The following is a 13320-nucleotide window of genomic DNA, read 5'->3' as shown; positions in this document are numbered from 1 at the left end:
TAAAACTCTACCGATATAAACAACATACTTTCAACTACTTTTAGTCAAAATTTCTGTTACGTTTACTCACGCGGTAAAAAGTTACTAACTAATCAGTGTGTCCAGTGTTATCGAATACAGTTTTTAAAATACCCACAAGTCAAAAACGAAAGGTTGAATCAATAAGGCGAGTTCGAAGTTGTAGGAAATTAAATGTAGTTAGGTCATTGCAAATCATTTTCAAAGTTTTTGTCACCCCCCCTGGGAAATTGGCTTGAAAAATCGGGGGACAAAAAAATAATTTGTAGAATATGAGTTAAATTTTTTTTTATAAAATCAATTGTCTGTGGGCTCTACCGCTTGAAAAACTCGAAAAAGGAGTGTACTAGTTGAGTTAACGCTTCTAGCACGAAATAGAAATGGAAGTTCAAACAGTGGAATTTCCGAAACTCGGCCAAAAAACTTTTCCTTCGTTTTTGTCTTTTTGTTCGTAGATTTTTGCATGAAAAATAACAACGTATTTATTAAAAGCACGAATAGATTTGGTTTTCAAGTAAAAATGCCTAAAATCAATATTTTTTTTGCTCGATTAAAAATTTCTCTTTGTTTTTTTTTCGCCCCCCCCCCCCTTCTGTGACCCAACACCGAAGGGACAAAAACTTTTTTGAATATTTGTAATGGCCTTATTAGAAATTTTATAGAAACAGTGGAGCAACTGGAGTAACATATGAAAAAGACGTGTTTAACATAAAAAATTAAAATAAATCTAACTTTTTCTCCGAATATCTCGAAAACGGCTGCATTTAGAAAAATATTAAAATATTTTTTTCAGTGCATATTTTTTTCATGTTGAGAAATCAATTTTCTACAACTTTTGTTTAGACAGAATTTTTGTAAAATCGACAGTTTTCGAGATACAATCTTTCAAACATAATACACATGAATATAAATACGCCCTTCTGGAAAATGGGTCTTAACCCATTATGACCCGGGTATACCTAAATTTGGACCAAATGAAGTGAAACTCTGTAATCTATTATATTATGGCTCGAATGTGTCGGGAAACGCAAAATCGTCATTTGGAATGCTTTCAAGGCCAAAATATCGCAGGTTAAATATTTTATAGGCTCAGTTTCAAACAAACAAATCACAAAGTTTTTTACAGATTTCTTATCGAATTTTGTGATAGACTTTACATATAAATACTAATTTACATGTCAGGTAATGTTTCGACACTAAATGTAGACTTTTTCATGCGTTTTGGAGACAAACATTTTTTCGCCATTTTTTCAACTTTTTTTCCGCCATTTGTCACAACTTTGCACTGTTGAAAATACAGATGAAATGACAAAAACTGACAAATTATATCACACACACACATCAGATTGATGTCTTATCTCTCTTGTAGTGATATATTAACAATGCTAACTATTGAAATTCAGCAGTAAACAGGTTTTGAAGACGAGGTATGATATATCATACGCTGGGTCATAATGGGTTAAATCAAAATGGCGCCAAGACCTGTGGATGGTGCATATTTACTCCTATCAAACATGCTTGTAAAGTTTAATCTAAATCAGAAAGGTTCATATTTTGTCATTTTACGTGAAACTGCTCTATTTTAGTGATAGATAGTGTTGCATTTCAGGTTATCTGGAGGGACTGGAGCGGGACATAAAAGGAAAAGCTGAGGAATTGAGATCTTGGATATTCAATAAAATGGCAATAATTAGACTAAAAGGTTATAAAAACGATGCATTTCATTCTCACATTTACGATTTGCCTGATAAATGCAATCGAAGTATCGATTTAATACCCGAGAATGTTTAAACGTAATTGGCTGGAGGCCTGTGCAAATTCACTAAAATTGTTCAACTTTATGTAAAACATCCAGCAGGTAGCTGTAAAAATCCAGCTTTTTGTAAAAACCACAGAATAGGCACACGTTTTGTGAATCGATTGGTATGCAAACCAGCAAAGTCCATATAGAACTGACTAAGTTATTGTCGTTCAAAATCTGTCATTTTGTCGTGTCACGATCAGTTTTGTTTTCACAGCATGCTACCCTATTAAAGTAAAGACGTAGTCCTACGTCTCTTTGATCAAGATTTGTAAAGTTTTACCTAATAACACAGAAAAAATATCCTTAGACTGAAATAATATTTCTCTTCAATTTTAAAAATTATTTCAACTGCATTGCATTATAGAAGCACAATCTCTAAAATTCATGTATGAAACATTTGTAGAGCTGAACGTAATCTACAATCTGCCTGAATTGAGCACTGCATTTCTTTTCCCTATTCGCTAGGAAAGACCTTTAGACTTTGTCATATAAATTAAACGTTTGACCTTCTGTTTTTTTACGACAGACTTCGCAGCCAGTTGTTAGAATACAGGACAATTGAAGGGCCAGTTGGTACGATCCTATTGATTGCAACAGCCTCTCCCAGCCAAGATTCGAACATACGACGACTGGCTTATTAGGCCAGCATCATACCTCGAGACCAACTGGGAGGGAATACAGTACAAAATTACAGGGAGGTACACTAGAATCTCGTTTTACGTCCGTTCATTGTACGTGATTTCGTTTTACGTCACTTTTTTTACGTCCAAAATTTGAATTAACGTCCTCTCGTTTTACTTCCGAAATTTGGATTGTCTTCGGGAAAGTTACTTAAATGACTGCCGCCATCAAGATGGTATGGAAAATAGCGCAGAATTGACTCACTACGTGGCGCTAGCGTATATGTAGCATTCTTATACAAGCTGTACCTTGCGCTGCTGACTATCTAGAAAGTTGCGGTCTTCGGGAAGGTTACTCAAATGACTGCCACCTTTAAGATGGTATGGAAAATTCAAGATGGTATGGAACCGGCGGCACTAGTGTATGTTTTTTTGTATTTGCCATAACTCATGATCTTGGTTGTACAAGAAGTTCCTTTCTTCAGAAAGGTAGTTTAAGTTACCGAACCGTCCATTCATTTTACGTGATTTCATTTTATGTCCAAAATTTGAATTAGCGTCCTATCGATTTACGTCCAAAATTTGAATTAACGTGCTGGGGTTTTTGGGGCCGGGGAAGGTTCTTAGGATGATTGTGTATTTTTATCCCTCTCTTTCCCGCTTGGTCAACCGTCCATAAAAATTCTACAAAATTTACGCTCGTATTTTTCCATTTGGCACTTAGGGAGCCCCGTTTTGAGAAAGAGTGGTCCCAAAAAATCCCAACTTTTGCCAAGCTTTCCTTCTTTAATAATTTATCACTTTTGAACCACTGAATTGATTTTTATTATTTTGGTACCAAATATGGAGTTAAACCTCAAGGTTTTCAGTGACTGCTTAAACATTTAAAATATTTTGACGTAGGACTACGTCTTTGTCTACTATACTGGGAGCACTTTGTGAAAACGAAAATAGAAGTGTAACGTTTGAATGAGAGATTTCAAATGCGAACTACTAAACTACTGAACGAAACTGAACGATTTATATGTCGTTGAATGGATAAAATGTACAGAAATTTTATGGATGGGTAAAAGAGCAATTTTAAGAAGGGCGTAAGAGGAGGGCCTCCTATACAAATGCAACACAAATTTCCTCAAAACTCGAGAACTAATCAAGCAAATAGAACCAAATTTGGCTTGTGGGTGTTTTTGGAGACATGAATTTATTTTATGATGCTTTGAGACCCCTCACCCCTGTGATACGAGGATATGAACTCTCATACAAATAAAACAGAAACTTTTGCATATTTTCTGCTACGTAACAAGCGGTAAACTGTGAAAGTAAACTAGTAAAACGTTCTCGGAGCAAAATACAGTGAATCGACGTCGCTAACTTACGTACCAGTTGCCATTCATGTCAAAAGAGAACGACATTCGTATGGCACGTCATATTTGCGATGAACGCACTTGGGCTTTAATGTTATTTGTAACCAATGGCCCTTTTAAAGGCCACAAGCGAATTAAAGTAATTTTATTGAAACATGTCATGCTACGCATAATCATATATAATACAATAATCGGTGGGCTGTTCATTCATTACTATTTCAACTTTTATGATGCACACAAGTGATTCTCAAAAGAAATCACTATGTCTCAATGGTTGCAGGCGTTGTATTTATGAACCCCCGTCCACGTATTTTCATAGCCATCATTGTATTCAATGAAGAATTGGATCTAAATACTTTTGCTTTCTCGACTGCGTCGAGGATGTCTGAAACATAGGTTCTTCTTTCACCACAACACTTGCGACGTCGAGTAAAGCGACCGTCATTGTTACCTCACCGGAACTGCCGTCATTAAAATAGACCGATAGTTTAATTTGCATATCCAGAATATTGAATATCATAGCCTCCTTCACTTTTATCGTAAGGGATTCTTCCTTCCACGGTAGCAGATTTTTCCATTGAACTATTCATCACTATTCATTCATACATTCATCACTTTTAACACACAGCTCACGTCAGCAAAACTGAGAATCTCTAAACATTTCAAGCTTTTTCTTTTCATGATTTTTTATTCATGAAAACAGAAACAGATTTCTTTCCGTGTAGACCCAATTATGTTTATTATATGCAATTAAAACATATAAGGTGCCGCGGGGCAAGTGGAAACGAAAATATGTTTAGTTAGGATTTATTGGACTGTGTAATACACACCTATGATTATTTTAAAATTCTTGTAGCACAGAAACTCTTCAGTGACCATCTTGGAGGCGGCAGTCATTTAAGTAATCTTCTCGAAGACCGCAACTTTCTAGATAGTCAGCAGCGCAAGATACAGCTTGTATAAGAGTGCAACATATACGTAAGCGCCACGTTGTGAGTCAATTCTGCATTATTTTCCATACCATCTTGAAGGCGGCAGTCATTTAAGTAACTTTCCCGAAGACCGCAACTTTCTGGATAGCCAGCAGCGCAAGATACAGCTTGTATAACAATGTTACATATACACTAGCGCCACGTAGTGAGTTAATTCTGCGCTATTTTCCATACCATCTTGTTGGCACCAGTGCCAACATGTGAAGGCGGATGGGTGAGCTGTGCCTTCTTACCGCCGTTGGAACAATAGTCACGGTAACAACAGCTGGATGGATTTGTGCCACACCACTGCGAAGGGTAGAGTCCAGAGGCGACGCCGGAGAGGGTGGAAGCGTCACGCAAACACTGAATCCTAGCCGGAACGGTTTACCGACTAGGGACGACGCCAAACTGGAATTCTTTCGGATGTCGGGAAAAGATCACTTTTACTTAACACTACTTTTATTTAACTATACTTTTGCACAATGTGGCACTTTCACTTAGTTCTTATCACTTGTTGTTACTATCACGGTGGTTCAATCGATGTTGTCTCTAAGACGGTTGAAATACTTCTACTACTTGCATTCTGTTAAACGCCCGTATTTATACTACACGGCGCGACATTCTGGTCATCTCGGGCAACTTCGGGAAGGTTCGACGAAATACATTGCTGACATAGGAAAGAAGTGCCTAGAATGTTCGATGTACGTTGCCAGCAGATGCAGGCAGCTTGGAGATGCTTCTCGAATTTTCGAAAGCACGTGTTTCATACGGTTGGCGGATTTTAGCGTATTTTTCGCTATCGCGAACACATCTTGAAGGCGGCAGTTATTTAAATAACCTTCCCGAAGATCGCAATTTTCTAGATAGTCAGCAACGCAACGTACAGCTTGTGTAAGAATGTTACATACACGCTAGCGCCACATAATTAGCCAATTCTGCATTATTTTCCATACCATCTTGAAGGTGTCAGTCATTTCAATAAACTTCCCGAAGACCGCAACATTCTAGATAGTCAGCAGCGCAAGATATAGCCTGCATAAGAGTACTACATATACACTAGCGCCACGTAGTGAGACAATTCTATAATCCATACAATCCGACGAAAAGCCCTTGATCTGCTAAACAACTTTGTCGAAGACACCAACGTTCTATACGGTCAGGATCACGAGTTATTCCATGTTGGAACCAATTATGTCAATTCGTTCACTTTTTTTACGTCCAAAACTTGAATTAACGTCCTCTCGTTTTACGTCCAAAATTTGAATTAACGTCCTCTCGTTTTACGTACGAAATTTGAATTAACGTCCACTTTTTTTACGACCGATTTGATTTACGTCCCCCCAATAGTGGACGTAAAACGAGATTTGAGTGTACAACATTATTATAGCGTCAATACAAATATACAAAGATTTTGAGCAGTTTTTGAACCAAAAAATTGGCCGGTTGAAGATTCATAGATAAGAAAACAACATTGTTTCAGTTTAAGATGGGCCTGGTACAGTTGCAGATCCGCGTGTTGGGCCTCTGTAGGATAACAAAAGGATAAATAGCTGTTCCTCCAAAAATTCGTTCGTTGACGGTTTCTGATGCCATATCCACAGTTCGCTTGCCAGACAAGTAATTTTTTTAGCGAATTTTGACTGTTTTTCGAACACACTCGAGTGCTACAAACTTAGAGATAGCAACATAGTATTCCTGTCCCGGCATTTGTCTTATATTGACCTTGATGTAGGTGAGCCACATCCTGTGCAAATTCTGGTTGGTCATCATGTTCTGTTTGTCATTTCGGTCCGATGCCGTTCGAAGTTTTTACACATGTGGTCCATCCTGAGGGACAGCGAACCAGTAAGTAAGTAAGTAAGTAAGTACGATGTATTTTTTTTTTTGAATTTGTGGTGTCGCATTTCCCAGCCTCCCAGTTGGCCTCGAGGTATGATGCTGGCCTAATAGGCCAGTCGTATGTTCGAATCCCGACTTGGAGGGGCTGTTAGAGTCACTAGAATCGTAGCAACTGACCCTGCAATTGTTCTGCACTCCAACAGCTGGCTGCGAAGTCTGTCGTATAAAAACAGAAGATCAAGTTTCGAAAACGGAATGCAGCACCTAGGCTTTGCTTTTTTGTGTCGCGGTTCCTACTTACCGTCCTTCCGATTGGTATACCCAGGTAACCAATTTAATTTCCAATGCAATTTAAATGCAAACCTATAAGTATTTAAGTCGCCTTAAAAGCTACATAAAAACTATTTTTTGCAAAATATACAATTATTTTACTGCTAACCCTTTACAGTGCTGACAATGCTTATTTGCAAGTTACTGACAAGAAGAATTTAACTAGAATTATGGATGTCAATTTACAACAGCTATGCAGTCAAAAGGCTGATAAACAGCAACGTGCAGTATAAAACGCCAGGGGTGCTAATAAACGATTGATTTGCTGCTTATGCTAATGCTTCTTAAACGTTTTTGTTATTCATATTCAAAATAAATATGTAACCAAACATTACGGATTGGTTACTGCGGAAACTTTATAACTAACATAAAAAATGCACATTCTTGTTGTAAAAACTGCAAATTATACAGCCCTAGGGGTTGTACGAAAGGGTGACGTAGGACTAAATCAGATCATTAGATCAAAGACTAATGTAAACTGCATTTCTAGCTTACGTATGTTTATAAGAATCTGTAAGTGCCATTGTTTAAGTGAATGTGTAAAAGATAAGAGCGAAATATTCAGAACAAATTCTTCTTTAAATGCAATGGTGGCTTTGAACATACGTTACATACGTAAACTTCTGTGCAATCGTTTTATTTGTACGAAAGTCCTTATCCTCCTACCACAGGGGTGAGGGGCCTCAAACCATCATAAAATAAATTCATGGCTCCAAAAAACCCCAAATGCCAAATTTGGTTCCATTCGCTTAATTCGTTCTTGAGGTATGAAGAAATTTGTGTTCAATTTGTATAGGAGCCCCCCCGTTTAAATACGGATGAGTCTCAGTACACCATAGAAAAAATTCCTCCCTTCTAAAATTCCCACATGCCAAATTTGGTTCCATATGCTTGATTAGTTCTGGAGTTTGAGGAAATTTGGAATCCATTCGTATGGGAGCCCCTCCTCTTAGAAGGGGAAGGGGTCTCAGTATACCATAGAAAAAATTCTCACCTCCAAAAACCCCCACATGCTAAATTTGGTTCCTTTTGCTGGATTAGTTCACGAATTATGAAGAAATTTTTATATTATTTGTATGGGAATCGCCCCCCCCCTTCCTAAAGAGGGGAGGAGTTTCAATTGACCATAGACAAAATTCTTGCTTTCTTAGACCCGCACATGCCAAGATTTGTTCCATTTGCTTAATTAGTTCCAAAGTTTTGAGAAAATTTGTATTTAATTTGTATGGGAGCCCCCCCTATTAGAAGGGGAAAGGAGCTCAATAGACCGTAAAAAAATCCTGCCTGATGAAACCCTCACATACCAAATTTGGTTCCATTTACTTGATTAGTTCTCGAGTAATGACGAAATTTGTGTTTCATTTGTATAGGAGAGCCCCCAACCGTGTTTTTCGAAGTTGCACGTTTTTGCATATGTGACTGTCTTCCATTTATGGGCAGTTTAGTAGTTATTAGCATTTAAAATCTTCCATTCAAACGTTACAGTTCTATTTTCTTTTTCACAAAGTGCTACCCAGTCCCAGTAAAGTAAACAAAGACGCAGTCCTACGTCAAATCCTCGCGGTTGGCCTCGAGGTACGGCTCTGTTTTAAAAAACTAGTTGTTTTATGTGCGAATCTCAGCTGGGAGACACTTGTTTGGGTCAATAAGATCGTAGCACTTGCGTCACAAATTGTCCTGTACTCTAACAGCTAGCTGCGGAGGCTGTCGAATGAAAATCGGAAGGTTCAAGTTCCGAAAGAGGGAACGTTAGCAAACCTGAAAGATATTTTTGTTTTACAGCTTTGAATCTTTAGACGTCACTTCAGACGTCAGACGAGAGAATCACTTCTGCATGCTACTGCTCAATGCGGAGGATGTGATGGCATATCATTGCATAATTTTATCCCGCCGCAGCATTGGCATATATTCTACGTAAGCTGCTATAATGAACACACAGAAAACCAGTTCCGGTTTTAAGTTGCAGATTTAGAGCACACGGGACAGGCTAATAGGTACGGAGTGAATCATTATGATCTGAATATAAAAATTATGTTTGTGTATATTGAATATTTTCTTAATTTTTATCTGGAAGCTGTCAACCATATAGTATGAGACGTCATCAAATTGTCGTCAAAGACGAGGATAAACTGAAATATTAAATCTATTAATCTCATATTCTATAATTTAGGCAGAAGTGATTCATCTGGAGTTTTAACATGAAGTTTCAGTGCAAGACGTCTTCAACGTAATTGACGTAGAAGTCCAATTTTTTAGTAAACCGGCATCCTTTTTGTTCATAGTACATTTTTGATGTAGGACTTTTTATCCAAGTCGGATAAAAAGGAGCCTCAGCCAATTATAGATTGGTTATTAATTTATTTGCCAAGTCCACACCACATTTCGACCAAGTTTTTTAATTTTTAAAATTGCTAAAGCTGCAACGCGAACAATGTAATCGTTATTCATTTTAAAATATGTTGACTAATTTTTATTGGGCATCCGGCCTTAGCTAAGCAGCCTATTTTTGCACATTTGAAGCACCTTCATGCCAACGAATTTTATTTCACTGCCAAACGAATTGATTATTGAATTGAATTTTGTGCGTAATAGGTAATGTCAGTGGTAATGCTGCATTAATAAAATAATATACTCACACTGTTTGCAGTAGATTATAATTTTGAGAGTAGTTGTATTTCATAGGTCTTGAATGCCTACTATCATCATTGCCACTTTGGTCGATCACTACTGTGGGAAGATGCGATTGAAAATAAAACGTGCGAGCCCCCAATATTGTCCCAAGCAGTTCTTACCACTTTGCTGACGAAATACGGCGCGCGTCTAGTTTGTTATGAATTTTGAACCTGTTTTTTCATTCATTCACATACGATATCGACGGATGAATTTCTTCGAATCAATGTTTCTTTAAAGGCAGATGAATAGCAACACTCGAATGCCGGTATAAAAGACGCCTTTCTCGCTTCACGAACGTTCAGTTCAGTGAATGAAGTTGTTTCCAGTTGAGCTTAATAGTTAATACTTGAGTAAATAGTTATACCCAAAAGTCAATGACGACTATTTGAATCTTAAGTGCACACAATTTATCCAACTCTAGGATGTATTACAAAGAAACCGTTAAAATGATTTCGTGTAGTGTTTTTCTTCTGTATTTGTTACTTTTATCTTACACCAATAATCAGGGTAATGAAATTTTACCAGCGGGAAATGCGAGAAAAATAATTATTCGACACTTGTTTTTATAGTCTTGGCCAAGCGACAGTGTCAATCGAAAAGTGCCGTTTGCGTTGCAGCAAAGTTCTGTCCACCTATTTACGATGCGATCGTTGCAAGTAATAAGAATGCTATTCGGAAGTCATTCATCAGATCCCTCGAGTGTTTTAGGAGTGGAGGAAAAAAGCGATTTTGCTGCGAACCAACTGACACCACCATAGGTAAAAACTGTGTCGTTCGATCACACGAAATATCCGGTCGATGTGTTGCTCCAGAACATTGCTCATTTCATAATTCTAAAATGTCGAAAAAGGCAAGGAAACACCCGGAAAATCTTTGCTACCAAGATGGCAATAAGGTAAGATTGATATTCGATCAATTAGGGAATTGTAATTCATCGGCTTCTATATTGACCACGATAGGAGTATTTCTGCTGTCCAGAAGAGTATTTAGTGAGTAGCCGGACCAAGACGTATAGAACCAGATTAAATGAGCAGCCAATGGCGATTCAGAATGGTAGGTTTAATAATTTAATTCTCAACTCAAATTTCAATTTCAACTTCAAATCATACAATCAAACTTTCAGACTTCCCTGCCTGCGAGGACGTCCGTGGTGAGCCCGGTCTATGTGTTCCGGTTGGACTTTGTGATCATATTTACCCTTTTCTGGATGGACGTATCAACACAAATACAAGTCTACAGCAATTTGTACGTCGTAGCAGCTGTTCTTCGGATGCTCGTCCAAGTACATCGATTTGCTGTGCGACGTCGACTGCTCGGTCTGGCCTGGAATACATCCAACACAAGAATGCCGCTAAACTTGGGCTCGACCATTGTGGTCATGAAGGCTTTGTGGATAAGATTCTCAAAGGAAGCGAGACAGCTCCGGGTCGATACCCTTGGATGGCTAGCCTCCTAAGCAAATGGAAGAACACGTGGAAAACTCACTGCAGTGGTTCGTTGATTCATCCAAAGTATGTTTTGACAGCTGCTCATTGCATAAGACTTACCTCTATGCCAAAAGCTGTTCTATTGGGAGAACATAATATATCCAACATTCAGTATTACATGAAAAAAACATATGCCGGACCGGGTCAAGTACATGCCATTGAAAAATTAATTCCAAACCAAAATTTCAACGGCTACAGCTCAGAATACGATATCGCCTTGATACAATTAGCAACCCAAGCTACTCTGATTCCAGATGAGGTATACCCAATTTGCCTTCCAATAACCAAAACTTTACTCATGCTGAAACCCAAGAAGCTAGTCGTGCTCGGCTGGGGTGGCACAGAAAAGCAAAAACAATCAGATGTCCTGCAAGAGACAGAACTGCAACTTACCAAACGGACGCCATCATGCTTAAATGAGGAAACGTTTTGCGCTCGGGGAAAATCCAATGAAGGACATTGCAGAGGAGATTCAGGAGGACCATATCAGGCCATAGTTCCGGTGAATAATGAAAATGATAACAAATATGTCCTGTTTGGGGTGATTTCTGACGGTGCCCGCTTTTGCAACGTGCACGATGAGCAACCTGGGGTGGGTGTGTTCGTTGGCAGTCATATCAACTGGATATTGGATAATTTGAAGATTTAAAATACACAGAGTTAAAAACAGTGAACTCACCTTGGTCAAAGTTTCTCGGATATGCCATACAATGCAGTGTTTCAGTCAAGTGCAAAAATTATTAATTAGTCTTAGCTTTATAATTATCAGATCATAACATATTGAGTGTACAACGTGGAGTGTACATAGCGGAATCTCGAAAGGCCATTTCTGTGTTTGTGCGTAATAGTTGTGCCGTTGCAGTTGGATTGTATTATTTTATTCTGTATAGTGTATATATATAAACTTCGTACTGCCACAAATTAAACCACCCAACCAAGACTCCAACATACGACGATTGGTTTGTTAGACCAGCATCATACCTTGACGATAACTGAGAGGTCATAAAGAAGAAGGAATGTTCAAAGGTTCGTTTGAAGCTCTTCGATAGGTATTCGATGTCAATAGCCATCAGTTGTTTGTTTTTATTTGATTCATAAATCGATTGAAAAGAAATAGCCAAAAGAAGTGCATCGCCGAATCTTAACAACTGTTATACTAACATTAACATTATAACAAATAACTGCGCTAGTATTTATTTACTATGAATACGAATATGAATATATGGTACTACCACCTGCCTTAGCAGAACATCCGTTCATAGCAATGAGCCTATCATGTCAAAAAGAGTTGAACATATTCAACGATTAGTCATGCTTCCCAACTCTTGTATGAAGGGCCAAAAGGGAATTGGTCGATAAGCAACATCACTTACACGTACCAGGGATTTAGAGAATCTCCTTCCAAGGGCTAAGTCACCTGAGTCAATCGTTGAATAAACCGTCTTAATGCAGAATGACTCCAGTAGGTGGGGAGAAGAGGCCGCTCATTATCCACGATGTGCTGTTAATCGGGCCAAGATTAACCCTAGAAAGTTGACTGTTTCACTCTCCCTAGGCCCACCGCTTCAAACAAGTGCTCTGACGGTCCCTCCCTCTTCCCGATTGTAGTTTATTTATGAAATGTGGTATATTTGGGTAAAAATAGAACAATCTCACCAGCAGTCCTTCGAATGGAATAGAGTTGCGTCCTTTTAGTTTCCATAAACGCTTCTAATAATTAATTTAATTTTTCTTCTGGTATCCAATATCCATGTGCAGTATTAACACTCGTATTGGCCAAAGTTTTCACTATAAAGCAGTAAATGCTTCATAAGCTAAAACGAAAAAATAATTAAAATAACTTATATTATGCTTGCCAGATCGTGTGGCTCCACCGTCTGCCCAAAACCTCGATTATGAGATCAGGCAGCCGGGAACCACACAGTATCGCACCTCCTAGCTTGGCTACTCAATAGAGCATTACCGGGTATGGCCACGTGGAGGCGCTAGGTAGGGGCTTGGGATAGCTAGAGCTATATTGGACGCTCCTCATTTGCCTTCCCCATTTCATACCCAACTGCGCTAGTATTTATTTACTAATCCAGAAAATTTCGTTATTCCACAAAATGAATTGAATTTCGAACAAAAGTTGTTAATTGTATTTCTAACCGCCTCCTCGAACATGTAAAAATGCCAATGCTAACCTTTTGCTTTAACTCCTTTTTTGTTTTC

The 13320-nt window shown here is 38.3% G+C and overlaps 1 protein-coding gene across 1 annotated transcript; it reads left to right on the top strand.

The window, feature by feature from the left end:
* Positions 1-10460: 10460 nt before the first annotated feature.
* Positions 10461-11758, top strand: LOC128733212 (chymotrypsin-like elastase family member 2A). Its single transcript, XM_053826913.1, has 3 exons — positions 10461-10517; positions 10582-10675; positions 10746-11758. Exons 1-3 carry the CDS (start codon positions 10461-10463, stop codon positions 11756-11758), a joined length of 1164 nt encoding a protein of 387 aa, XP_053682888.1.
* The last annotated feature ends 1562 nt before the right edge of the window (positions 11759-13320 follow it).

The sequence above is a fragment of the Sabethes cyaneus genome, chromosome 1 (genome assembly GCF_943734655.1).
Source record: "Sabethes cyaneus chromosome 1, idSabCyanKW18_F2, whole genome shotgun sequence".
NCBI classification, from domain to species: Eukaryota; Metazoa; Arthropoda; class Insecta; order Diptera; family Culicidae; genus Sabethes; species Sabethes cyaneus.
This window is presented reverse-complemented; position numbering and strand designations above follow the sequence as displayed.